This window comes from Cololabis saira, chromosome 22 (assembly GCF_033807715.1).
Source record: "Cololabis saira isolate AMF1-May2022 chromosome 22, fColSai1.1, whole genome shotgun sequence".
NCBI classification, from domain to species: Eukaryota; Metazoa; Chordata; class Actinopteri; order Beloniformes; family Belonidae; genus Cololabis; species Cololabis saira.
The window spans coordinates 22,316,806-22,342,136 of NC_084608.1; the positions used below are offsets into that span (position 1 = coordinate 22,316,806).

Here is a 25,331-nt window from a genome sequence, read left to right on the forward strand (position 1 = left end):
TACGTCAAACCGTATCGTGGGGCTTGAGGCACAAAGTTTTCAAGGGGGCGCTGTTGAGCCATTTTGCCACGCCCATTAATGCAAACCTTTAAATATCAAATTTTTCGCCAGGCCTGACTAGGGTGCAAAATTTGGTGACTTTTTGGGCATGTTAAGGGGGGCAAAAAGGCCTTCACTTTGTCAGGAAAATAATAATAATAATAATTAAAGCTGCAAGCAGCGATGAACGGGCCCTCGCACTCACGGCCGCCGCCCCCCATAAGCATATCAGAAATGACACCACCCACGACTTCCTATGTCAAACCATTCAAAAGTTCTAGCAGAAAAAAGGGACAACCAATCACAAGAAGGGGCGGGGCTAATTCAGGGCAAAGAAGATCAAGGACTCATTACAGAGTCCCATGACACCACCCACGACTCTCTATGTCAAAACATTCAAAAGTTATAGCAGAAAATAGGGACAACCAATCAGAAAAAGGGGCTGGGCTAATTGTCACCAATTATGGTCAAGGACTCAATGCCGAGTCCCATGACACCACCCACGACTCTCTATGTCAAACCTTTCAAAAGTTATGGCAGAAAAAAGTATTCTAGGGGGCGCTGTTGAGCCGTGAGGACACGCCCATTAATGCAAACCATGAAAAAAAAAATCAGATCACTCAAATGAACGACGATCATACAGTACAGCTGTATCTCATGGTCCAGAATGTATGATATTATATTAATCTATTATACCATATTATATTACATGTTGTTATTTCATATTAGCGTACCCAGTAATATAGCATATTGTATTATTGCATTGTATGTTGCTTCATTTCATATATTTTTGACTGTATTATATTGTAAAATTATATATCATAGCGATTGCATTATTATATAATTTCAATTTATAACACTAATATACAATTCCTCACACACACACTCCTTCCAAATGTTTCTTTTTTTTCTCCATTATGACAATTGTATGCTGTCATCCGTTATGTTTTTTGTTTTTAAGCTTGTTATGTCTGTTATTCAAATATATTAATACATTCATTAATATGCTATACTGTATTTTGTATTGTGTATATTGTGTGTGTGTGTGTGTGTGTGTGTGTGTGTGTATATATATATATATATATATATATATATATATATATATATATATATATATATGTGTGTGTGTGTGTGTGTGTGTGTGTGTGTATACCTGAAGTGTGACTACCTGCAGAACGTATTTTAGCATGAAAGCTTGCATATTTAACGTACATCAAGCATCCTGTATCATAGCTACATGTCTGCCGTTTGTAACAAAGCAAACCGCGTGAAAATCGGTTGAAAATCAAGTGAGTTATAGTTATTTTACTTATGCAGACACCTCCTTCCACAATAGAAGTGAACGCTCTAGAGTTAAAGCGATACCGATCCAAGATGGCGGCCACGCCCGACGTTCTCAGGCAGTCAATGCGGCGCCTCGACCAAGATGGCGGCCGCGCTGAACATCAGCCCCTCCCCCCGCGGGAGCTGCGCGCGCAAACTCCACTCAAATTCAAAAGTTATGGCAGAAAATCGGGACAACCAATCAGAAGAAGGGGAAAGAGAAAAGTAATGTGCGTCGTCACAGGACAGAGACGAACATTTTGATGTAAAAAAAACACAAAAATTGCTGACAAAAATTTTGGCATATCAAGCCAGGCTTGAACTCTCGACCTCTTGCAGCAAAGACCGCAATAATCTGGCTGAGCTAAGTCTCAGCTATTCCTTTTTATTTGACCTACTGGCTTAGGACAGACCAACATAGCGATAAAATGTCTGGAACTTTTTTTTCCTAATTTTTTAAATATTTGTAAGTTATAAATATTAGTAAAACCCTACTATTTAAATTATTACTTTTTCTGTAACCATTCTGCCAAGGTTGTAACCGGGCTGAGCCGGGAATATTTCTGAAGTCACCACATTACAGGGAGCTGATTGGTCGGGGGGCGGGGCCGTCATCACCCTACTCGCCACTGATTGGTCGGGGGGCGGGGCCGTCATCACCCTACTCGCCACTGATTGGTCGGGGGGCGGGGCCGGCAGACGTTTGAATCAGGAAGCGGGACTCTCTATGTCAAACCATTCCAAAGTTATAGCAGAAAATCGGGACAACCAATCAGAAGAAGGGGCGGGGCTAATTAAGCCCAACGAAGCTTAAGGACTCATTACAGAGTCCCATGACACCAACCACGACTTCCTATGTCAAACCATTCAAAAGTTATGGCAGATAAAAGTATTCTAGGGGGCGCTGTTGAGCCGTTAGGCCACGCCCATTAATGCAAACCATGAAATATCAAATTTATCACCAAGTCTGGCTTGCATGCAAAATTTGGTGACTTTTGGAGAACTATCAAATATGGACCAATCACATGAAGGGGGCGCGCGCCTTTTGGCGTCTAGCGTCGCCACGGTAACACTTTTGAAAGAGAAAAGTAATGCGTGGTGTCGCAGGATGTAGATGCACATTTTGATGTATAACACACCTGGGTGCACGTTACGGTTCGGGCTGAATTAACTGCCGAAGGAATGGCATAAATTTCGCCAAAATGACACAATTTATTCAAAATGGCCGACATCCTGTTCGGTTTCGGCCATGGCTCCAAGAGACTTTTCTTTAAGTTGTGCCATGATACAGGTGTGTAGCGATTTTCGTGCATGTACGTCAAACCGTATTGTGGGGCTTGAGGCACAAAGTTTTCCGGGGGGCGCTGTTGAGCCATTTTGCCACGCCCATTAATGCAAACCATGAAATATCAAATTTATCGCCAGGCCTGGCTTGCATGCCAAATTTGGTGCCTTTTGGGGAACTATCAAATATGGACCAATCAGATGAAGGGGGGGTGCGCTTGTTGGCGTCTAGCGTCGCCACGGTAACACTTTTCAAAGAGAAAAGTAATGCGTGGTGTCGCAGGATGGAGACGCACATTTTGATGTATAACACATCTGGGTTCACGATACGGTTCGGGCTGAATTAATTCTCGAAGGAATGGCATATATTGCTCCAAAATTACGCGATTAATTCAGAATGTTCAAAATGGCCGACTTCCTGTTCGGTTTCGGCCATGGCGCCAAGAGACTTTTCTTTTAGTTGCGACATGATACAGGAGTGTACCGATTTTCGTTCATGTACGTCAAACCGTATTATGGGGCTTGAGGCGCAAAGTTTTTTCTGTCTGAAGCAACGAGATGAAGGGTGGGCGCGCTTTTTGGCGTCTAGCGTCGCCACGGTAACGCTTTTGAAAGAGAAAAGTAATGCGTGTGGTCGCAGGAGGGAGACGCACATTTTGATGTATAACACACTTGGGGGCACGTTACGGTTCGGGCTGAATTAACTTTCGAAGGAATGGCATAAATTTCGCCAAAATGACACGACTAATTCAAAATGGCCGACATCCTGTTCGGTTTCGGGCATGACCCCAAGAGACTTTTCTTTAAGCTGTCCCATGATACAGGTGTGTACCGATTTTCGTGCAAGTACGTCAAACCGTATCGTGGGGCTTGAGGCACAAAGTTTTCAAGAGGGCGCTGTTGAGCCATTTTGCCACGCCCATTAATGCAAACCATGAAATATCAAATTTTTCGCCAGGCCTGACTTGGGTGCAAAATTTGGTGACTTTTTGGGCATGTTAAGGGGGGCAAAAAGGCCATCACTTTGTCAGAAGAAAAATAATAATAATAATAATAATAAAAATTCCTGCAAATACAATAGGGCCTTCGCACTGAAGGTGCTCGGGCCCTAATTAAAGCTGCAAGCAGCGATGAACGGGCCCTCGCATTCACGGCCACCGCCCCCCATAAGCATATCAGAAATGACACCACCCACGACTCTCTATGTCAAATCATTCCAAAGTTATAGCAGAAAATCGGGACAACCAATCAGAAGAAGGGGCGGGGCTAATTAAGGCAAACGAAGCTTAAGGACTCATTACAGAGTCCCATGACACCACCCACAACTCTCTATGTCAAACCATTCAAAAGTTATGGCAGAGAAAAGTATTCTAGGGGGCGCTGTTGAACCGTTAGCCACGCCCATTAATGCAAACCATGAAATATCAAATTTATCGCCAAGTTTGGCTTGCATGCAAAATTTGGTGACTTTTGGAGAACTATCAAATATGGACCAATCACATGAAGAGGGGGCGCGCCTTTTGCCGTCTAGCGTCGCCACGGTAACATTTTTGAAAGAGAAAAGTAATGCGTGGTGTCGCAGGATGTAGACGCACATTTTGATGTATAACACACCTGGGTGCACGTTACGGTTCGGGCTGAATTAACTGCCAAAGGAATGGCATAAATTTCGCCAAAATGACACAATTTATTCAAAATGGCCGACATCCTGTTCGGTTTCGGCCATGGCTCCAAGAAGCTTTTCTTTAAGTTGTGCCATGATACAGGTGTGTAGCGATTTTCGTGCATGTACGTCAAACCGTATTGTGGGGCTTGAGGCACAAAGTTTTCCGGGGGGCGCTGCTGAGCCATTTTGCCACGCCCATAAATGCAAACCATGAAATATCAAATTTATCGCCAGGCCTGGCTTGCATGCAAAATTTGGTTCCTTTTGGGGAACTATCAAATATGGACCAATCAGATGAAGGGGCGGTGCGCTTGTTGCCGTCTAGCGTCGCCACGGTAACACTTTTGAAAGAGAAAAGTAATGCGTGTAGTCGCAGGAAGGAGACGCACATTTTGATGTATAACACACCTGGGTGCACGTTACGGTTCGGGCTGAATTAACTGCCGAAGGAATGGCATAAATTGCGCCAAAGTGACACGATTAATTCAAAATGGCCGACTTCCTGTTCGGTTTCGGCCATGTCGCCAAGAGACTTTTCTTTAAGTTGTTTACTGATACAGGTGTGTACCGATTTTCGTCCATGTACGTCAAACCGTATCGTGGGGCTTGAGGCACAAAGTTTTCAAGGGGGCGCTGTTGAGCCATTTTACCACGCCCATTAATGCAAACCATTAAATATCAAATTTTTCGCCAGGACTGACTTGGGTGCAAAATTTGGTGACTTTTTGGGCATGTTAAGGGGGGCAAAAAGGCCATCACTTTGTCAGAAGAAAAATAATAATAATAAAAATTCCTGCAAATACAATAGGGCCTTCGCACTGCAAGTGCTCGGGCCCTAATAATAATAATAAAAATTCCTGCAAATACAATAGGGCCTTCGCACTGAAGGTGCTCGGGCCCTAAAAAGAAGAAGAAGAAGAATTCCTGCAAATACAATAGGGCCTTCGCACTGCAAGTGCTCGGGCCCTAATAATACAAAGAATTCCTGCAAATACAATAGGGCCTTCGCACTGCAAGTGCTCGGGCCCTAATAATATATATATAAATAATATATATATATATATATATATATATATATATATATATATATATATATATATATATATATATATATATATATAAATAATAAAAGTGTGTCAAGCTGAAGGAGAAAAGAAATCAATGCTCCCATAAGATCCTCAACACATCAGATCCAGTGTCAAAACATCAAATGAAAGAATAATCTTTTTGGGGGTTTCTGTGCCGTACTTTCAAATTCCACCCAACTGTGTGCAGACGGACAGAAATAAATGCCCCAATAACGACCAGCACAGAAGGAAACCCAAACAGATCCACACAGACACTGAGGAGCAGGCAGCTTCCCAAGTGGGTCAGTATTTTCATTATGCCCGAGTTTTGCACAAATACAGGTGAACGACAGAAAGGAAACGGCTCCTACTGAGATCAGAAGTGCGACACATTTCATTCCTGGCACCTGCGTCTGGTCATTGATCCTTTTTCTCTTCATGGCAATGAACACCTCTCCTACTGTCCACCTCAGCCAGCTCACAATACAATGACTTATAGCAGTTATTATCATTCAATACATCATAAACTTTTACAAAAACATATTTATCACATAAACTGCTCCATTCTTTCTGTAGATTATATGAACAAAGCCAGTAAATTATTAAGAGGAGTAATTGGAAAGACAAAAGTGAAAGATATGAAGCTCTTTTTTAGGATCAGAAACATGATATTTTCTTAATGAAATGATGCCTTGATGTATTTTTAATCAGAACTATGTATGTAGTCAGATGCAAAAACTTCAAACTGTTCACAGCATCTCCTCAAACAAAGATACATAAAAGATGAACAGTAAACACTAAAACCAGAACATTTCTTGCCAGAAATGTTCAAAACAAATCGGCAAATACTGTTACAGCATCACGCCCAAAAAGTTTGCACGACATATAAAACACCAGTTTGGCACCTGGTACCATTTCTTAAAGGGGACCTATTATGGCATCTAATCCCTATTTTAAACAGGCCTTGAATGTCTTATAAACAAGCTTTTGATTGTTTTATTAGATAATAAATTAGAAATTCAGCCTCTAAACCATGTCTTTATCTTCCCAGTCTCTAACCTCATTCTCTATGCAGGATTCTGTGTGGGGGGGGAGGCTATGATGATGAGGCTATGTGCTGATTGGCTGCCTGAATGACGCGATACACCGCTACGAAAAAAGGAGTTACACCGTGTCATAACTGCATGTGATGCGGTCGAGTGTCAGCGACAAAATCAATTCCATTGCTTTATTTTCTATTGGACTGTCCTAACTGCCGCGAGCGACGCGCCGTTTTGAGCTGAACATTTGTCGGACGTCCTGCTTCTATTTTCTTCCTGTCACTCACGTTGAAAGCCGGTTGAAAGCGCTGTAGGAAACAGTCATGATGAGGAACGGCTGATCCAGTTAGTTGAAATGAGAAGTTATCTCTATGATTCCTCCTCATTTCACTACAAAAACCTCAATAAAGTGGCAGCTGCTGGAGGGAGATGGACAGGGAGCGTCCGATGTCACGCAGTGCGATGCGATAGTCAGACGCTCGTGTGCAGTTACACGGTTTTATAGTTGTGGGCTGGTTTGCATTTTGGTTACGTAACAAAAATGCGCAAAATCTGAATGGCTCATAGAAGTTCCATCACACTGGATGGCTCATCCGGGCGGCTGTACAGACACTGCAGAATCTGGTTGCTTTCCTCCTTCTCTGAGTTGGCAGGCTGAGAGGAGACCACTTTATATATGTTAAAGCAAGAAAAAACGTGTTTTTCATAATAGGTCCCCTTTAAGGTAAAAGCAGATGCCCAGCATTGATGCTGCCATCACGGATGTATAAGTTATCCTGTAACGCGTGTATTAGTGCTGCAAGCCGGATGATTCAGGTTTAAATCCTTGGCCTGACAAGCTGTCCAGGATGCTCCCTCCATCCTGCCGGACACAGCTGGGACCCTGTAGAGGAAGAAGCTGGTGTAGACCATGATCGGATAGACCTCAGTCCTTTGTTAATGTAGTTAGACTCAGGTGAAGCTGTGTTCATTCATATGCAACGACATGAGCGTTGCACTTTTACAAATAAATGCACTAATGAAGAGTATAATTCCTATATTGATTGTTCCTTGTTCATTTTTGTGCAGAAATTCTGACCACATTTAACCATTTTCTCACAGAGCAGTGAACCCCCTCCCCATTTTTTACCACCGACAGACTCGTCTTTTTATAGCCAATCACATGACCGAGCTGTTGTCAGTTAGCCTAATTAGATGTGAGATGCCCCACCAGGTGTTTCCCTTTTTTTTCTTCAGGTTTCTGTTGCCTGACTGGTGAGCTACGCAAAACTATTCAAAAATACTACAAAAAAGACGAGCAGGGCGTACTGCTCCCACAAAGGGAAGGCGTGGGACTGTCTGCATGTCTGCACTCAGGGGGGCACAATCTGCTCATCTATAGGGGCTTCCAGGAAGGAAGGACCCCATAGCATCTGTGTGTTTGGGGGTGGAGAAGAGAAGGAGGCAGGAGGGATGAGCCGAGTCTTCGCAGCCAAGAACGCTACACAGCTGTACTTCCAAGATAAACCAATAAACCAAGGACATGGAGAGAAAGGAATATAGACCAGGACCATTTCTCTGCATACTTGTGAGTTCATACTTTGAAGCAGGAGAATGTAGCTGGGGGGATGTAGTTAGTTCTGCTATGTACTTAAGCAATTCGCAGCTCCACGGATGCCTCCGTGGGGAAGTGTTCAGGCCCTGTCTGACTCGGAGAAGCCCCCCCGAGGCAAATCGCAGACATCCTGGAGAGATGGTGTCTCTCGGCTGGCAGGGGAACACCTCAGAAAAGCTGGTGGAGGTCACCTGTGAGAGGAGGCTCTGGGCTGCTTTAGTTAAGCCGCTGCCGCAGCCTCACCGGCCCAGATAAGGGGAAGTTAATGAATAGAGGGACGTCACAGCTCTGATGGCAGACCCACACATCTAAAAAAAATAAAAGAAGATTAATTAACCACAAATTTGAACTCCATTATAGCACGAAAGAGCCTTAAACAGTAGTGTAACTCAAAATTGTGAGCTTTCTCTCGGGTCATTACTTGTTCTGATTGATCCCTTCAGGGATGCGTTGCCTTCTGAACCCTACGAATCTTCACTGGAGGCATCCTTGGCTGAATGGGCGTGGGCAGAAACGCACGACACATTTTGAGCTTACTTAGCTGAAAGCAGACTTTGAACTGAGACAGTCCTTCGACTGCATCGACTGATGTTTCACAAGATGAAACGGCTAAAAGAACAGCTGAGAAACACAGGAAAGTTTAGCAGTGAAGCACAACAGAAAATGCAAGAAACAGAGTAGCAAGGACAAGAGGAGAGTAAATGTATATAGAAGCAGAGGGGCTGAAGAGCAAACGGGTGACCCAATCAGGGATGAGAAGGGTCATAAAGCACAGGAGAGATGAAGGACAAAGGCGGGCGGGAAGCCAATGTCAAACCAAGACAAAGAACCTGAGATCTAAGGAAAATAAGACGGAGTAAAGGTTTTAAAGAAAGAACAAAAAAAATCAAGACAGGCAGAAACCTTGACAGTAAGGAAGGATTATCAGGGTTTTTTCACTTTAATACACATGATCAGTTTGCTTCTTTTCTCCAGTCACTTGTCCACACCACTGCGATGCATTTCCAAGCAGGATGAATCTAAGCGGCGCAGGCTGATGTGGCATTAGATGAAGTACAGCAGCGCTCCTCCTCCAGCAGAGACGGCTCATTCGTCTGGAGCGCAGAGCTGCTGTTTCTGTCTGCAGCCGCTGGTGATGCAGGGAGAGCGAGAGCCTCTGCAGCGCGGGTCACGCCGGGACATCAGCCGGTGCAGAATGAGGTCACAGATGTAAGACAAGTCCCAGTGAGGGACGGGTGGCTCTTCTGAGCCCGCTGCATCCTCTGCAACCAGGCCTGAGCTGCACTCATTCAATTAAAAGATGCATGCACCCCTTCTTTCTCCTTCAAAGACTCAGAGCCCCACCCAAGATCAATCCACTTCACTTCCTCTGTTTCCTCCCGCTCTGCCTCTGGTTTCCATCCTCTCCCATGTCTGTTGGTGGGGTGATGCTGCAGAGGACACACCCATACACTCTCCATCCTCTCCTTGACCCTGACAAGTTCTGCTGATGGTGCTGCAGTGGCAACGCAGGAGTGGCCTCCCCTCTCCCTAAAGCACGACCGAGGAGGGGAGGAAAAAACGCAAATTAAAAAGGGACAAATCGAAAGGACATTTCTTTGCAGAATAATGAATGGAAGTGGAGAAAAACCTTTAATGTGGAAGAAAAAATGGATAATGGATCCTGAAAGACTTCCTTTGAAATGAAAAGAAAAAAATTAGATCTTGTCATTGACATCATGCAATTATGTTTTCTAATGAGCCATTAACAAAAGCGGAGTATGAATGCACGTAAAAGGCAAATAGAAAATAGCGATATTGAAAAAAGACATCAAGCGAGTGTGTGACTAGGAAAAATCAATGTTTTGCATTAACACAGACAAAATGTTACACATATTTGTGTGGCTGTACATTTCCTCTGTGTTGATGCATCTCTGGTTTAAGGAGGGGTTTTTGAGTATAATTCAATCTACTACAATGAAATATTACTATCAAATTAAGTTCTATTCAATTATACTTCCTTGCTAAAAGGAAATGATATAATTGTGACTCGCTTGAGTTAACTGAGAAGAACTGACCTTCACTATTTCTCTGTTTATTCAGATATAAATCTGCAGCTGTTATGTTTAATACAAAGGTGGAAAGCAATTACAATAAATCTGAGGGTTTATTTCTATTTAGATCATTTGGCTGTAGTAGCATTTATTGAAATCATGACTGAGAGAAAAAAAAGACATGCACATGGACAATGGGGTGTCTGCTCAACTACCGTAAGTGAGAACGTTCCCCTCCTTTACGTGCTAAAATCCAAAAGGTCTTTCATCAAAGTAATTTGTTCATCCAATTAAATTGATATCTGCGTACACTTCAGAATTCACGTCTTCTGTCAGATCATCAATTAGCATATAACAGTGTATATTCTTGATGCTAATGAATGCTATGCAACTTGAACTCTTCCCTGCAGATTTAGATAATGATGAATCATATCATCTTCTCCTGATATTCAGGCCTTTCAAGTGTGACCTTTTCAAAAAATAAAGTCGTGTAAGAAATTCTGTTTCATCATCTGCAAGCTGCTCACGTTGCGACTTTGCCATTAAAAGAAAAATCACTTATCCTACCTTTAGTATCAGAAGGCCCCACACTTTTGGCGTTGCCCCTGCAAACTCTTGCTTCCTCTGACGGGTGTTGAGGAGCTGCAGACCATGGATACTATGGATACATCGATCCTTCATGAATGGTTAGTCTGTCCGGCCATTCAAATTCTTCTATTCTTCGATTCAGAGAACTGTCTGGTTTCTCCGGCGCAACGGATGCAAAACTGAAAACTGGCTCTGGACATCAACCAGTCAGAGAAACGAAAGATGCCCCAGAAAGAGCAACATCCAGACCAGCACCAGCATGCACGCTAGCTGGCCTTAACACCTGATATACAGATCCAGCACCAGTGATGTTGGAAGAGACCCGAGGCATCAAGTCTCGAGTCTTGTCTCATGAAAACAGCAGTTTGAGTCAACAATCAGGACTGTGGTCCTTTGATTCCAAAATGTCTTGCATCTGCGACTTATAAAGATCGATTGTGTCAAAAGTTAATGACAAAACTAATTTAATCTAATCTAAGAGAATGTTCAGTGAAGACACAAATAATTGTGCAATATCAGCTTTGGCTCATTGTCTCAGATGAAGATCAGTTGAAACTGATGATAAATTAATTCAAGAATAAAAAGATAATGTGCCAATTCCAAGGGGTTCCCTACTTTTCCTTGAGGATGTGCGTGCAGCTGTAACGACGGAGCATGCATCCCAAACAGAAGGGTATCAAAGTTCTGCCCCAACATCCAATACAGCTATTTAGACTAAAACGAGTAATATTAGATTGGTGCATCACTAATCCTTCACATCAGCTGTAATCTTAATTACAAACAAGTCTCAACTAAGCTGAATCTGCAAATTAATAAAGTAAATGAATGCAAATGAAAGCATTTGTAACAAAGATATAAAACAGGAAGAAAAAAAAACTATCTTGAAGAAATAGTTAAAGGAAATTATATAATTTAGGACAGAGTGACGCTGGTCCTCTCTTTCTGTACAAAGGTTAAAGGTGGTCTCGTTTCAGAGAAAAGTAACTGCATGTGCTCATTCTCATTATGAACAAAGGTTAAAGGTGGTCTCGTTTCAGAGAAAAGTAACTGCATGTGCTCATTTTTTCTAACCGCTTGTTTCGTGGTCAAACAAGAAAATCTAACCAGTGTTAACATGAGGAAGAAAAAAATACAAGTGTGAAAAGAAAACTCCTCCTGAGCTGCCGGGAGGTGACAATTCAAAGATGAGAGGTCAAACGAGGTTGTGTAGAAAACAAGAGTTCTCCTTTTAATGTCTCCAGCCGCATCATACTGTACATTTACAGTAGAGGCTACAGATTTTAATTTGATTTTGCACATATCACAGTTTAAAGTTTTCAAATGAAAAATACAACACAATCATGAAAAAAAAGGACATACGCACAAATTAAAACCTATAAAAAATATAAAAACAGTACTCTTAAATTTCATTTTGAAAGTACCATTTCAATAACACAACATTTGATAAATGCACAACAGAGCAGACAAATTAAACCGTTGGTTTTTCTTTAAATAGAAGGAAAAAAAATATTTTCATCATGCAGAGGACGTAATTAAATAACCAATCAAACAAAAATATATACTTCTCTATATATCTCTCTCTTAATTTTTCAAGTCAAAGCACTCCCATCCCTTAAACAGGGAAAAACAAGACGTTTAAAAAAAAAAAAAAAAAAAAATCACCGGAGGATCTGCGATGTTTTCATGAGCTGCCATTGTTGCATGGCCTTCTTTTGAAAAACATCACATTTCAGCAACATCAGTTTGGCACAGAAAAAAAAAATGAAAAAGACGTTCATAATGGCAGTAGCACTTTGCATTATAAAAGAGGGCGGAGCTGAGCTCTTTTTCCAATGAAACAAACAAAAAATGACATTCTGTGCAGCAACATCAGCCGGGACAGTAAGTGGTGTCTTCTCCCTGCAGCAGCGGTAGCAGCTCAGTCTCACTGCAGCATGCTCTTGATAGTCTTGTTTGTGGACTCATCATTCAGATGCTTGGTCGTGTACCTGCAAACCAACGACAACACACCTGTACTTCAGTAACATTCGCAGCAGGTTCACATAGTTCTTAGAGGAAGTCTCTACAACACTGTACGTCATGTATAAATGATGAACAAACCCCCTGATGAGAATATCACACTCAAGCAATTATCACACAAACACTGGAGAATCAGCTGTAGATCTTACCATGAACACTCGCGTGTTGGGAATTCTGATATTTTCTAAACTTAAATGAAAAGAGCTGGTGCAAAAAAAAAAAAAATTTCTTTGGTATCAAGCTTGTTAAGTTATTTACCATGTATATATTATTTAAAAAAAATCTGTTGCACCAACTACGCCAAAATAAGTTCCTCGTATGTCCAGTAACGTGTTTGGCAATAAACCTTTTTCTGATTCCGATTCTGATTAATTGATTTGAGAAATTCAGGTGAACTGGCCCTTTGAACACCCCAACAATAGATCTTCTAATACATCACAACTTATAAAAACAACCGAAATGATAAAAATGGTTTTCCAAGTTTTGGCGATTTATACGTCAACATTGACCCGTCAACGTTTGTCCGCCGTACCTGGGAGCTGACATGATTGTAGCCTATAAAACATCCTTCTATGCGTTTTCCTGATGCTGCTTCGACCTCGAACTTTTCAAGCCAGTAGAAAGTCAGTAAAAATCTTAGAAATGACGCCTGCATATTTTCCAGATCCAAAAATCAGCTGAAAGCTGCAGTACTGCAGAAAATAAGCCGCACTGCCACCTCGCCTTTGGTGGTGTCATTACAGAGCGACGGACAAGAATAATCCTTACGCCGTAGGTCACATACTTTGTAGTTGTACATTGACCCATACATTCTCACAGATGCCAGAGGTATTGAGCTAATCTCTTGTAAATGAAACTTTTAACTTTAAAAAAAATATGCATATAGATATAAATGCCCACATATTATTAAAAAAAAAAAAAAAAAAAAATCTCTGCAGGCACAAAATTACCCATTCAGATCTAACCAGTAAACTAATAACTGAATATCGTTGAGATTTAACTCCACATTCACTGAATGTATCACTAAAAATTAAAGCAGTTTGTTTTAATGCGTTAAAAAGAGAGAAAAGTTGTTTTCTTGTTCTGTACATACGAGCATATTTTGAATATTAAGGCTCTGGGCTCTCAAACATTAACTTGTGTGACTCAGAGTGAGACTAAATTATAGCAACATCTCTGTACAGCCAATACAGATTTGTGTTGAAAGGTCGTAACAAGACTTGTATCCATATTATGACATCTGATACACATAAGTATACAGCTGTGATGGCCCAGCTAATGACGGCTTCATTTACACACGTTTACTGAACATCTGGCGGTGTTTGGTTGGGGAAAATAAACACAATTCACTAAGTTAATTTGCAGCACTGCATGCATCTGCAATATCATTTTCCCCACTGTTACATCAGAGTTGTGATCAGCGGCTGAAGCTTTTGCATGAAGAGGACTTCAGAAGTCTGCCCTGCCTCTGGCTGAGGGAAGAGACGAGTGCAGATGCGAGCTCGGCTCAGAAACAACCCTGTCAACTCGAGCAGCTCGACGCTGGAAGACTGAGGAGCGAGCTGTGAGGAGCGAGGCGTCAGAAGTAATAGGCCTTCTCTGAAAACGCTTCAACACCCAGCCAGAATCAGCCTCACGACTGACCGACTGGAAAATGAGTAACTGTGCTGAAGGGGAGTAAAATAAACTAAGAGCTTCGTCTGCCGCTGGTGAGCAGATACTCCCCGTCAGTGAAAGTGTGCTCGCTGGCAGAGCGTCGTTACAAGTGGCGCGGCGCGCCGTCCCGGAGGAGGAAAGGCACGCGTCTTCCACATGAGCTAACCTGAGAGCGTTGAGAAGGCCTTCGACGCTGTTGGGGGGCTGATCTTTGAGGACTTTGATGCAGCCTTTCATCTGTGGACCAGAAAGCGAATGTTATCTCAGGAAGCAGCTCCGATCGGGAATCTCAGCGAAAACGTCTTCGTACTCACGTCGATTTTGGATGACTTGGCGAATGCTCCTACAGGATGGACGTAGTCGTACAGGATGATTACTCCAACCATCACCCTGAGGCAGAACGACACCGTCTCCTCGCTGGTGAAGCGGCTCCGGTACTCCCTGAGGACACGAGGAGGTGGGATAAGCTACAAGCAGAGTGAAGTTCTACACGAAGCGGGTGCAGGAGGTCGCTTACGGTGTTTCCAGCATGACTTTACACACACTCGCCATTGTGCTTAAGCAGTCCGTCGTGTTCTCAATGGGCAGGTTCTTGTTCTGCAACGAGACAAAGACAGCTGACACTACTGCAGCACTGCTCCTTTGAAGTCCATGCACAGATTTGAAATAACATTCAGGATCCTGTCCCAAACGTGCGTCCTGCCCACCCAATCAAAGTTATGGGGTACCCTTTATTTTTTTATAATTGTATTTTTTTATAAATATAAAAAAAATATCACAGAATATCTGTACCGTTTCTGATTGGGTGGGCATCATTTTTAGACACAACAATGAACGCATACCGCAAAAGTTGTGTCTCGGCGAAGGGACCCGACGTCCCAGCAAAATGAGCACAACAGAGAAGTTCAGAACAGCACACAGAGCACACACTGAAGGCTGATTTATGGTTCCGCGTTACACCAACGCAGAGTGGTGCGCGTCGCCGCGTACCCTACGCCGTAGGCTACGTCGTACCCTACGGCGTAGCCGTGCCTCCAGAGCCCGCACAGCACCGGCGCTCTCCGCCCTCGCCGGGATGGAGATGCCTCCATCCCCACGGACCCCCAGACCCCCAGTAGCGGACAACCTGTGCCGCAGAATTTTACTTTGGCTTTCTTTTTCTTTGCCTTTTTAGCAGGGCGAGCTGTTACAAGTAACGCTGGACGTATTTTTGGCTGCATTTTCTCGTTTTCTCTCCCATTCTTCAGCCAATGTGACTCGTGTGTGAAGTATTCCGGCAAGATTTTCAACGTGACGAGTGCGCGCATGGGACAGAGGGGGGCGTGGGCGGGACTTAAAATTAAGGCATCTGATTGGTTCTTTCCCCCATGCCAAGCCTCTGGTCCTGGACCAATCCGTTTCATTCGGTGCGCAAAAAACAGATTGGTCAGAGTTTTTACAGGATTAAAGCTGTCAGAGAGGTCGGATTTTTTTCTTTCCTTTTTCTGAACACATTATTCACTGGATACTCTCAGGATGGAAGGACCATTTCACCCAGTATAACAATAAATGTTTTTGAATACGACTACAGACTATACCTTTAAGCGATCCCATCTTCATCTTAGGTATTTCACTTCACTAAGATGCTTTAACAGTTGCCTGTAAACTTTGGTGCAATTTAATTAAACTCGTTTTTCACTCCACAAACATAATGTTTCCTGTGCTGCTCCACAGGTTTAAAGCATCATTAACACAACCCTGTGGTTAACAGCTGGAGTGCTCTTTGAGTTTATCAAATTCATCACTTTTCTTTCTCTTTTTTTTTGCCCTTCAAACGTGCTTTTTGCTCATTGCATCTGAAAAGTCTTATTAATTTCATCAGCACACGCGGCTGGCAGAGTTTACGACAGAGGAACTCGAGCCTTTGAACCCGACACCTCTGGGCTGCACCAATTTTCACACAATCCAAACCGTTTCATGTGGAATAATCTTTCACAAGTGAAAGACCTTTCAGACGGGACTGAAGTCTGCATTGCGCTCACCACAGGGCTGGGCCCGCGCCAGCCGGGCCCGTGTCTCGTACCAGTCGCTAGGAGAGGCGTCATCGCAGGCTCACTCTTGCACTCGAGCACGAGAACATCACTAGAACCAGTAATCAAGACTCACCTCTGACACAAACTTCGTTGTGCCGTCACTTAACGTCTTCAGCATGGGGGTGGCGTCGGCGTAGAACAGAGATATCCGATTGGCCAGCTCATTGTTGACTTCGTTCTCGCCTTCTGCCTGGAAATCAGTAAGACATACTTTTTGTCAAATTTCACTGAGGCACTTTTCTCCATCCAAGCCGGTCGCACACTGACAACTTAACCCACCAGCTTTTTGTTCTTTGACCTTCATCTTAAATTCATATCCAGACCTTTAGCTGACCCTGATATCAACAGTAAAAGTGTTATCGGTACAGCTGCTCTGCCAAATGACGCTTTATCAGGTGAGACTGGGAAGAGAAATGTCAGAGTAATGAAACAAAAGCGCTACCGATTCAGAACGTGTTGAACGGCAGATACGCAGGAGGCTAAAACACCATTTGTTCCCTGAGACTGATTTCTTACCTCCTCCCTGTGAGGATATCGAGAAATGTCATTATAGAACTATAAATTGAGAGGAAGAAATCATTAAATTATATCTGGATATATTTGTGCAGCTTCATTAGATTTATCATGCAGGTGAAACACAATTTCATCAAATAAAATGATAGGAAAACACTGATATGAACCGTATCACCCCCCCCCCAGTTTCCCAACTAACACCTCCTGCTGCTTTCCAGCTTCAGACACCCAAAAGCACCTGGCGTATAACAAAAAAAAAAAAGCGCTGTTCTAAATTTGTCTGCATACTTAAAAACAACAAGAACATTTCCTGCCGTCATGAGAATCATGACGGAATATAAATAATTTCCTCCCCGCCAAAACTTCCAACCAATTCACATCCTAACAGATGATGACAGATGAGCTCAAAGACAGAGATGCGTTTCATCTCGGATGTCTGAATGATTCGGTCGCCTGAACGGTGACTAAACTGCGTGCGACTGAGCTGCGAGGGCCGACGGGAGCCACGGCATCTTTCAGCGGTGACAGGTCCTAACGACAACTTGTCTGGGTCCATTTGCCTAATAGCTTATTCGGTTTTAAAGAAGAAGAAAAGAGAAGGAGAAAAAAAAGGGATCGCAATGGAGAGCAGCGTCAGTTCATGATTTCGAAGCGTTGCTCTCTCCGAGTAGCCCAGAGACCAGTGCAGCGTGAATGACAAGAGACTAAATGATGATTTCCTGAATGTCTCATTTCAAGAGCCATCACTCACGGCCAGTTGTGGGAACGTCTTACAGGACTGAACCACTTCAAGTGCAGCCATTTCCTTTTTGTTTAAGAAACACTTTCTCAGCTCTTGTTTGTTTAATTTGTCCCACAACAGGAACATTATAAAAAAGATGAACTATAGTTGCACTAAGAGACTTTAATGTATGCACACTGAAATCTCTGTGGGAACTAACTGAAGGGACAGCTCTGGTGACTTTTGGATCCATGCATAGGGAAACCAGAAAACCATTATTTCCTTTTATTTTAGCAGTGAGCTTATAAATAGACCAAACGCACACCTGGACGTCACGCATCATTGAGACGAACAGACAGAAATGGGACACGCAGCGCAGACTTTTTCCTTTTCTTCCATTAATAGCAGCTCAGTCCCACTAAGACTCCCAGTAAGACCAGGAACCTTTTGCCTTGTTACCAGGAACCAGTAACAAGGCAAAAGTACTTTTTTAACTTTTTCGATAGGGATGCACACGATATAGAAAATAAATCGTTAATATATCAACATATGCCAAATTAATATGGTAAACAACTGATGCAATAAATAGTGGTCTATTATCTTCCCAAGAGCCATGTATTAACACCCGAATGTCAGAAAACAGTATTCTGTCAACTACCCTTGATATTTGATGCTTCAGACTGTAGAGTTAAAGCTCACAGAGAGCGCTGTCAGCGTCATGGCGACAGAAGGAAACGTATAATCAAGAGGGAAACAAATGGGAAAAAGAATGACACACCTTGCCCCCGTGTGCATGTGCAGGAGGGGAACCGACTTGCTGTCTCACACCACAACACGTCCTTTTGAGCTCGTCAGTACTGGCAGGTTTTAAGTTGAGCTGCTTTGTAGATACGGTTTAAGTGGTGGCAAATTTTGTCTGATGTTGACCACCGAATGTGTTTAACCTCAGCAGTTTCCACTTGCCGTATGCTTTACTTTGACACAGATATCATGTACGTCATCCTTCGAGGTGACTCCGTGGAGCATGTGCAGAGCACTTACAGTATATGTGCTGGAGTTAAACTTATATGCCCCTTTAAAGTCTTATTTCAGTCTGACTAACACCAGAATTATATATTTTCTTCTTCTTTAAACTCATTTAGACTGGATGCTACAATCTATCTCTTTTCTACCTGCAAGATTGTTGGAAAATTCAGATTCATCATCATTCCCAAGACAAAAGAACCATGATTTCATAGTTTTTGAGACCTCATGTGTACATCTTAAGGCTACTAAGTGTTTCACTATATTCGCTAGCTTTAAAATGTGCACTGCACAATACACATACAATTTTTTTATGCTATAGCTAAAGTGAGTTATAGCCCTGAATTTAAAACCACCACACATTTGAGGCGTAAAACCAAAATTAATGGTCTAAACCAGGGGTCGGCAACCCGCGGCTCTAGAGCCGCATGCGGCTCTTTAGCGCCGCCCTAGTGGCTCCTGGAGCTTTTTCTAAAATGTTTCACCTTTTTTTTCCCCTTTTTCTTCTTTTTTGCTTCTTGTCTTTCTTTCTTTCTTTCTTTCTTTCCTCTTTTTTTTTCTTTTTCTTCTTTTTTTCTTCCTTTTTTTCTCTTTCTTTGTCTTTATTTTCTCTTTTTTTCTCTTTTTTTCCTTTCTTTTCTTGTTTTTTTTTTCTTTTTTCTTCTTTCTTTCCTTTTTTCCACTTTTTTTCTTCCTTTTTCCTTTCCTTTTTAATCTCGACATTTCGACTTTTTTCTCGACATTTCCACTTTTTTCTCAACATTTGAACTTTTTTCTCGAGATTGTACTTCAACATTAATCTCAACATTTTGACTTTTTTCTCTAAATTTTGACTTTTTTCTCCACATTTTGACTTTTTTTCGACATGTCTCCTTTCACCATTTGTCTTCATTCTAAGGCTGATACAAGACCTTTCATTTTTTACGGCTCCAGACATATTCGTTTTTTGTGTTTTTGGTCCAATATGGCTCTTTCAACATTTTGGGTTGCCGACCCCTGGTCTAAACGATGCTCAAAAGCTGCAAGGGTGAAAGGCGAGGCAGAATCAAACCATGAACGTGTCTTGTTGTGACTTCATTCATACGTGCAGCTCTTCTGTGTTTTCAGTATCCTTAGTAACTGGAGGCAGGAGGGGGCGGGTCAAATGTGCTCACCGGTACGTTGTTGATCCGCATCCGACTCAGCGTTCTCCTGTAGTAGCTGAAGTCGTTCTGAATGGCAGGATTTGTCATCTACAAGAGAAAGAGAGAGAGAGGGGGGTAGAAGAAGAAAAAGAAGGACTTGGAGGTGGCACATCCTGCTGCAGGAATGGTAATTTCTGGATCAAACGCTTCACCGTCATGACAGTTCGTTTTAGCCAACAAGGCAGAAATGTAGCTTTGGGGGAGGAATGACATGAAAACAACACTGATACAATTACAGTTTTATCTGCTGAACTGGATTTGAATCGTTTGACACACATTCGGCCCCTTCCATCCGCATCCTCGCACCTCCTGTCAGGAAATATTTGGCCATTTTCCCGTTTTGAGATTAGAAACGACATCGATTCTGACACTCGAAAAGCTACAAAACGGGAATCATTAAGGACAGGTGAGTTTGGGAAACAACACAGGACAAACGCATCCTTACAGTGACATTATTTACCCTCGAAGCTTCAGACAGAAGCCAGAGGAGTCAGTGAATGTCTGACACGGCTTCCTTCAAAATATGAATCATCTGGTTTTGACTTAATCTCGTGTTAAGGAGGCTGGCCAATAAGAGAGCTTCTCTCAAAACAGCCCCACCAGTGAGAGCTCATTATGTGGCTAATTATCCTCATTCCTGTATGAGCCTGTCAGTGTCAAAGCTGAATTGGCAGCGTGCTAATCCTGCTACAATAGACTGGTACTCAGTCTGTGTCCACCGTGTCCACCAGGAGAGACAGGCCGCTCTGCCAGGGAGGGGCTGCATGCCACACAGACACTCAAACTAGGTCAGAAGCCCATGGATGGGTGTGAAAGATTGATGAATAGGCCTGGCATGCCACCTTGCACCCCCTACCTTCATGTTTTATCTCGCCAGACTGGGTAGTGGGTACTAATTGGGGTGTCACAGCAAATCGCCTCAGGGAGTCAGTGAGCTGTTTTTAAGTTTTTGTGTGTCTGAGTGAAGGGGGAACCAGCTGACCCGCTGTCTACGAGGGCTCACAGAATTATGTTTTTACACAATGGGCATTTGAGTGAAACCTACGGTTGATTCGTGCTGTTTTCAACAGCATTTCGTCAGCAGTTTGCATTTTTAAGTCGAGCCAGATCAGAGTTCTTAAAGTTTCCCCCCCCTCAATCATTTATTAAAAAAAAAAGAAAAAGCATCCACACTGCAGAGCTGAGCTCAGGATTATAATGTACAGTCCCCCCTCCCTACTATAAACCCTGTTAGTCATTCCACTTGCATCCAGGGTGTTTTACACAGAGCAATATCAGGATGCTAATTAAACGCTAATCAAGCCCCTCACTACCGGGAGTTTAAAACGGCCCAGAGCTCAAATCAATCCAGGGTTATCAGGAGGTTGGTGGGAAAAACAGGTTTGTTTTTCATCTCAGCAGAGAGATGACAGGTGACAGGTGGAGGTATGTCAGAGAAACCTTACCTTAAGCTCGTCAAAGCGCAGGGTGAAGTGCAGGATCTCGGCGAACTGCCTGGCCAGTGCCTGCTCCCGCTCCAGGTGTTGAGTTGAGTCGTTGTAAGTCTCACTGGTCAGAGCTCCCAGAAGGCTGTGCAATGCTGCCTCTGTCAGAAAAAGAGCAGACAGAGCAGTCAGGATGTTCCTGGACATCTTTTTGACTCCTGAAGGTGTTTCACCTCAAAGATGCACACCTGACATTACAGGACAGGACAAAGGCTGCATCACTGCTGGCATTGTGGAGTCATCCGACTAACAGGTGTAAAATGTTCAAACGTTGATCTTTGCTGCTTGTCGCTGAGAACTAGCAGTCTGAAGAAGTTATATTGGTCTTGTGAATTTTCTATTTCATAAAATTGTATGTCTGGAACTGAAGTTTCTTATTTTGCTACTTGATTATATTCAATGTCACTAAGTTTTTGACTAGTATTGAACAAAGCAGACAAACAGAGCATCTCATGCTTCTGGGGAATTCAAAAAAAATCCTCAGAGTTTTTTAATAATTGCTAACTTTAATTAAAAATTTACAAAATAAAAGTAAAGCTATAAAAGTTTAAATGACAAAAATTAATCATGTATGCGATTAAAATTAATAATGTAATGCAGAATGCGTGTTAACACTGTTGTTAGCGGCTAATTAAAGAATAAACCTCTGAAAGATGACATTCGTCGTAACTGCAGGTCAAATGTCTTTTCATGTGCAAACTCACAATAATTTCAATAATACCAGACCCCCCCCCCCCCAAGGGCTGCAAAATCTGTACGGCACATAGGACCCCATCGCAGCGCTGCACAACCCGTCAGCAACAAATAAATAACACTGAATACATGAATAAAAACAACAACTGGAGGGGGGAAGTTAAACACAATGACTCCTTGTGGTGAACTCGGCGTGAAGTCGAGGAACGACAGTCAGAGCAGATCACAGCTAGACGTGTTAACAGAGCCGAGCGTCAGACGGCGGCAGGCTCCTGACGAGGACAGATAATGGGGCAGCGGTGGTGCCCGAACGGCCCACGGCCCCGTGCCGGTCTCAGGAGGGCTGACGGGGAGAATCTGAAGGGCCGAGTGGGCGGGGGCCTGAGAGGCTCTGCTATTCTGATGCAGATGAGACATGGGACTAATTGTCTTATTGGCATGGAAATTAAATAGCAGGGGGGAGGTGGCATGATTTCATTCAAGCAGGATTACACTCATTGTTTTGACAGAATGTAAAGACAAAGCCTGTGCCATGCCTCGACACGGCATACCCATGGACGAGTAATGAGGAACACGTTAAGTGAAATGTAGTTGAGAACTTCCAGGCAAAGTAACATGAACATGTCTCGTTCAAACACCTAGCTTTTTTTTTTTTTTTTTAGACCGTCTAGAAAAAACCTTTAAAGCCGAGATGGCATTTTATTTATAGATGCAGACGGTGCGTTGAGTTCAGTCTCAAAGCAGGAGGAGGGAGGCTTCAGCGATGATATAACCCAGACAAACCGAGCATCTGATGCAATAAGGTCCGTGGTAGCAAATTACATTTAAATACGATTTATTCCAAGAAAACTTCACAATTCTTGCCCAATACGGATGACGATGCACGCGTCAATGTGACCCAGAAAGGCGCAGATTCAGACAGAGGTCTACTTAAGATAATCGGAAGAGGAATTTTCGGAGCCGGACAGAGAGCTGGCAGTGCGGTGCGGTAAATTGAGCACGTCTGCCGTTCGGTAATGACTCCCATCTGCTTGGGCCAGCATTTGTAGCGAAGTGGCTGATTAAAAATGGCCTTAGCGGCGCAGCTCCCCCCCCCCTCCCCTCGTCTGCATCCCAGTCAAAACAGAAGTTAAGATGGAGCTGCTTTTAGGCCGTCAGAAATGAGCCACTCTAGTATGTCGGGAAGTGGGAAAGGGGGCGGGGTGCGGGGAGATGTCTGATCTCATCAGGTCATGGCAGAGCGGGCAGGCTGGGCTCGGGCAGGAGGGCACTCCAAGAGAAAGGCGGGCAAGTGGTTGGCAGCATTTTTTAATCTGGTCTTGAGGCTACAATCTCTGATTTTACAGTCACAGAAAGAAGCAGGTTTTAAGATGTTTGTAACAGGAGAAGATGCACCGATTCAACCAAAACCTGACCATTTATCACAATGACAGTCTCAGACATGCAGCACTAGGAGCAGTAATTCATTTGCAGATGCCAAGACTAAATGTTAGACTGTTTTTCCCTCCTTTTCCATAATCTTGTAAGACTCTTACAGTAACAACTGGAGCCTGTCAGCAGCAAAGACAAACATTTGTCTTTGCTCAGTGTGACTACGTCACAGCTGTTACGTGCTTGCTGAACATTTCCCACTAAAAACATCTCATCATTAATTTTCAACACAGAAAAAAGTAATAGTGCACCCAGCTTGATAAATCCCATAATTCACCTGCTGAGTCTAAATTATGGAAATATGGGTTTGAGCAGGATTGATTTGTTAGTTTCTGCTCAAGTAAATTCTAAATAAATAATAATAAATACCGAAATATGTAGATGTTGTTGAGATGTCAGAATCTGTTCAAAATGTTGCAAATGGCAAAAAAGTCTATTATAATTTAGATTAACTGAAATATAAACAAATAGTGTTGGTGTAAGCTTCTCAAATGCGTTGGTCTGCTGTTTCTGTGAGTATCTTGGAGTTTGTTTTGGTGGAAATGTGCAGGTTTTTTTTTCAGATGCAGAGTTAATAATTACATAAACGGATCTCCTTGGTAGCTCTGCATATTGCTCCACCAGCCTGCGGTAGGCTTGCAGCTCCGTGCGTGTGAGTCTGGACGGCAGGCAGCGGAGGCCGACGTGGCCCCTGAAGCCAAAAGTCAAGGCGGTGAATTAGAGCATCAGCCGACGCCGAGAGATGACCTACTTTGTTACATAACAGCCATCGTCGGCCTGCCGCCGCCCACTGCTCCCATTGACTACCTCCGCCGCCGCCGCTGAGATCGCGGGGTTGAGGGCGTTGAGGCGTGATGGGCTCCACCCCCCTCCTCAGCTTCAGGGTCATAAGAAGATCAGGGAGTAGTAAGCCTACTTCCCCCACCCCCAACGTCTCAATGCTAATTAAACAAGCCATAGCTCCATCCTGCACAGAGGTCAGCGCGCAGTGCCACGCACGCATGTTGATAAATGCACAGCTGTGGGGGGTTTCAATGCATGTTTATAAGTGACTTATTTGCATGTTATGTGTTGCATGTCTGTTGACATATCCAGCTCAGCGGTCAATAATGCAGATGCACATGCAAACAATTAAGGTCATGTAGCGAAGTAGCATCTGTGCAAAGTCAATAAGAGACTTTCTTTATAATATTCTGTGCATCAATTGTGGACTTTTGATAACATTTAAAAATGGCAAACCGCAAGAAGAGTCAACTAATCCACGTTCCAAAAACGCCATTGTCTCACATAACATGTCTTGAGAGTTTGAGGAACATCTAATGAGACACCTGCGCTTGTTCCACTTGAAGCGCTGCATGTGTGAGCGTCGGTCAGAGTGGGACGTCAGTTCTTCTGGCCTAAATAAAGCTGCTGTAGAGGCTGCACAGGCGGCTACATACCTAATCTCTGGGAAAACTGGTAGAACTTCTTCAGTTTGCCCACCAAAGGAACTACGGCCGCCCACGCCTGCTCCTGTAAAGCCTCGTCGTTTGGATTCTGGATCGCCTGGAATTGACAATGACATATTAACCATCAGTCCGAAGAATCAGTACACATCTGCATATTTTCTAAAAGATATTTTTGAAAATCTAGGGTTTAAAACAGTTTAAGAATGATTGAAACTTAACTTTTTTTTCTAAATCTTAAATCATAACCCAACAATGCCTTGGTTTTTGCCTCTGTGCGATGACATTTGAACTCTTGTGGTGCTAATAGGATTCGATATTTTAAGCCCTGTGTTGAGTCAGTGCCCAAGATCCTGGCAGCAGAATAGGGTTTAAGCATGGGAGGGTAAGGTACATCATTGGAGTCTCCAATTAATGAGCCCATGACGTTGCATCCCTCATGCCTCATCTTGCAGG

At 43.1% G+C, this 25,331-nt stretch overlaps 1 protein-coding gene across 1 annotated transcript in view; it reads right to left on the minus strand.

Moving 5' to 3' along the window:
* Positions 1-11,836: 11,836 nt before the first annotated feature.
* Positions 11,837-25,331, minus strand: part of fam49bb (family with sequence similarity 49 member Bb) — a 40,065-nt gene continuing 26,570 nt past the window's right edge. Inside the window, exons 5-12 of the mRNA XM_061712999.1 lie at positions 24,870-24,975; positions 21,268-21,407; positions 19,793-19,870; positions 16,455-16,571; positions 14,827-14,906; positions 14,624-14,750; positions 14,476-14,546; positions 11,837-12,622 (exon numbers count right to left, since the gene is read on the minus strand). Coding sequence (XP_061568983.1) covers positions 12,559-12,622; positions 14,476-14,546; positions 14,624-14,750; positions 14,827-14,906; positions 16,455-16,571; positions 19,793-19,870; positions 21,268-21,407; positions 24,870-24,975 — 783 coding nt within the window. The 3' untranslated portion in view covers positions 11,837-12,558. The remainder of the gene's footprint in view (positions 12,623-14,475; positions 14,547-14,623; positions 14,751-14,826; positions 14,907-16,454; positions 16,572-19,792; positions 19,871-21,267; positions 21,408-24,869; positions 24,976-25,331) is intronic.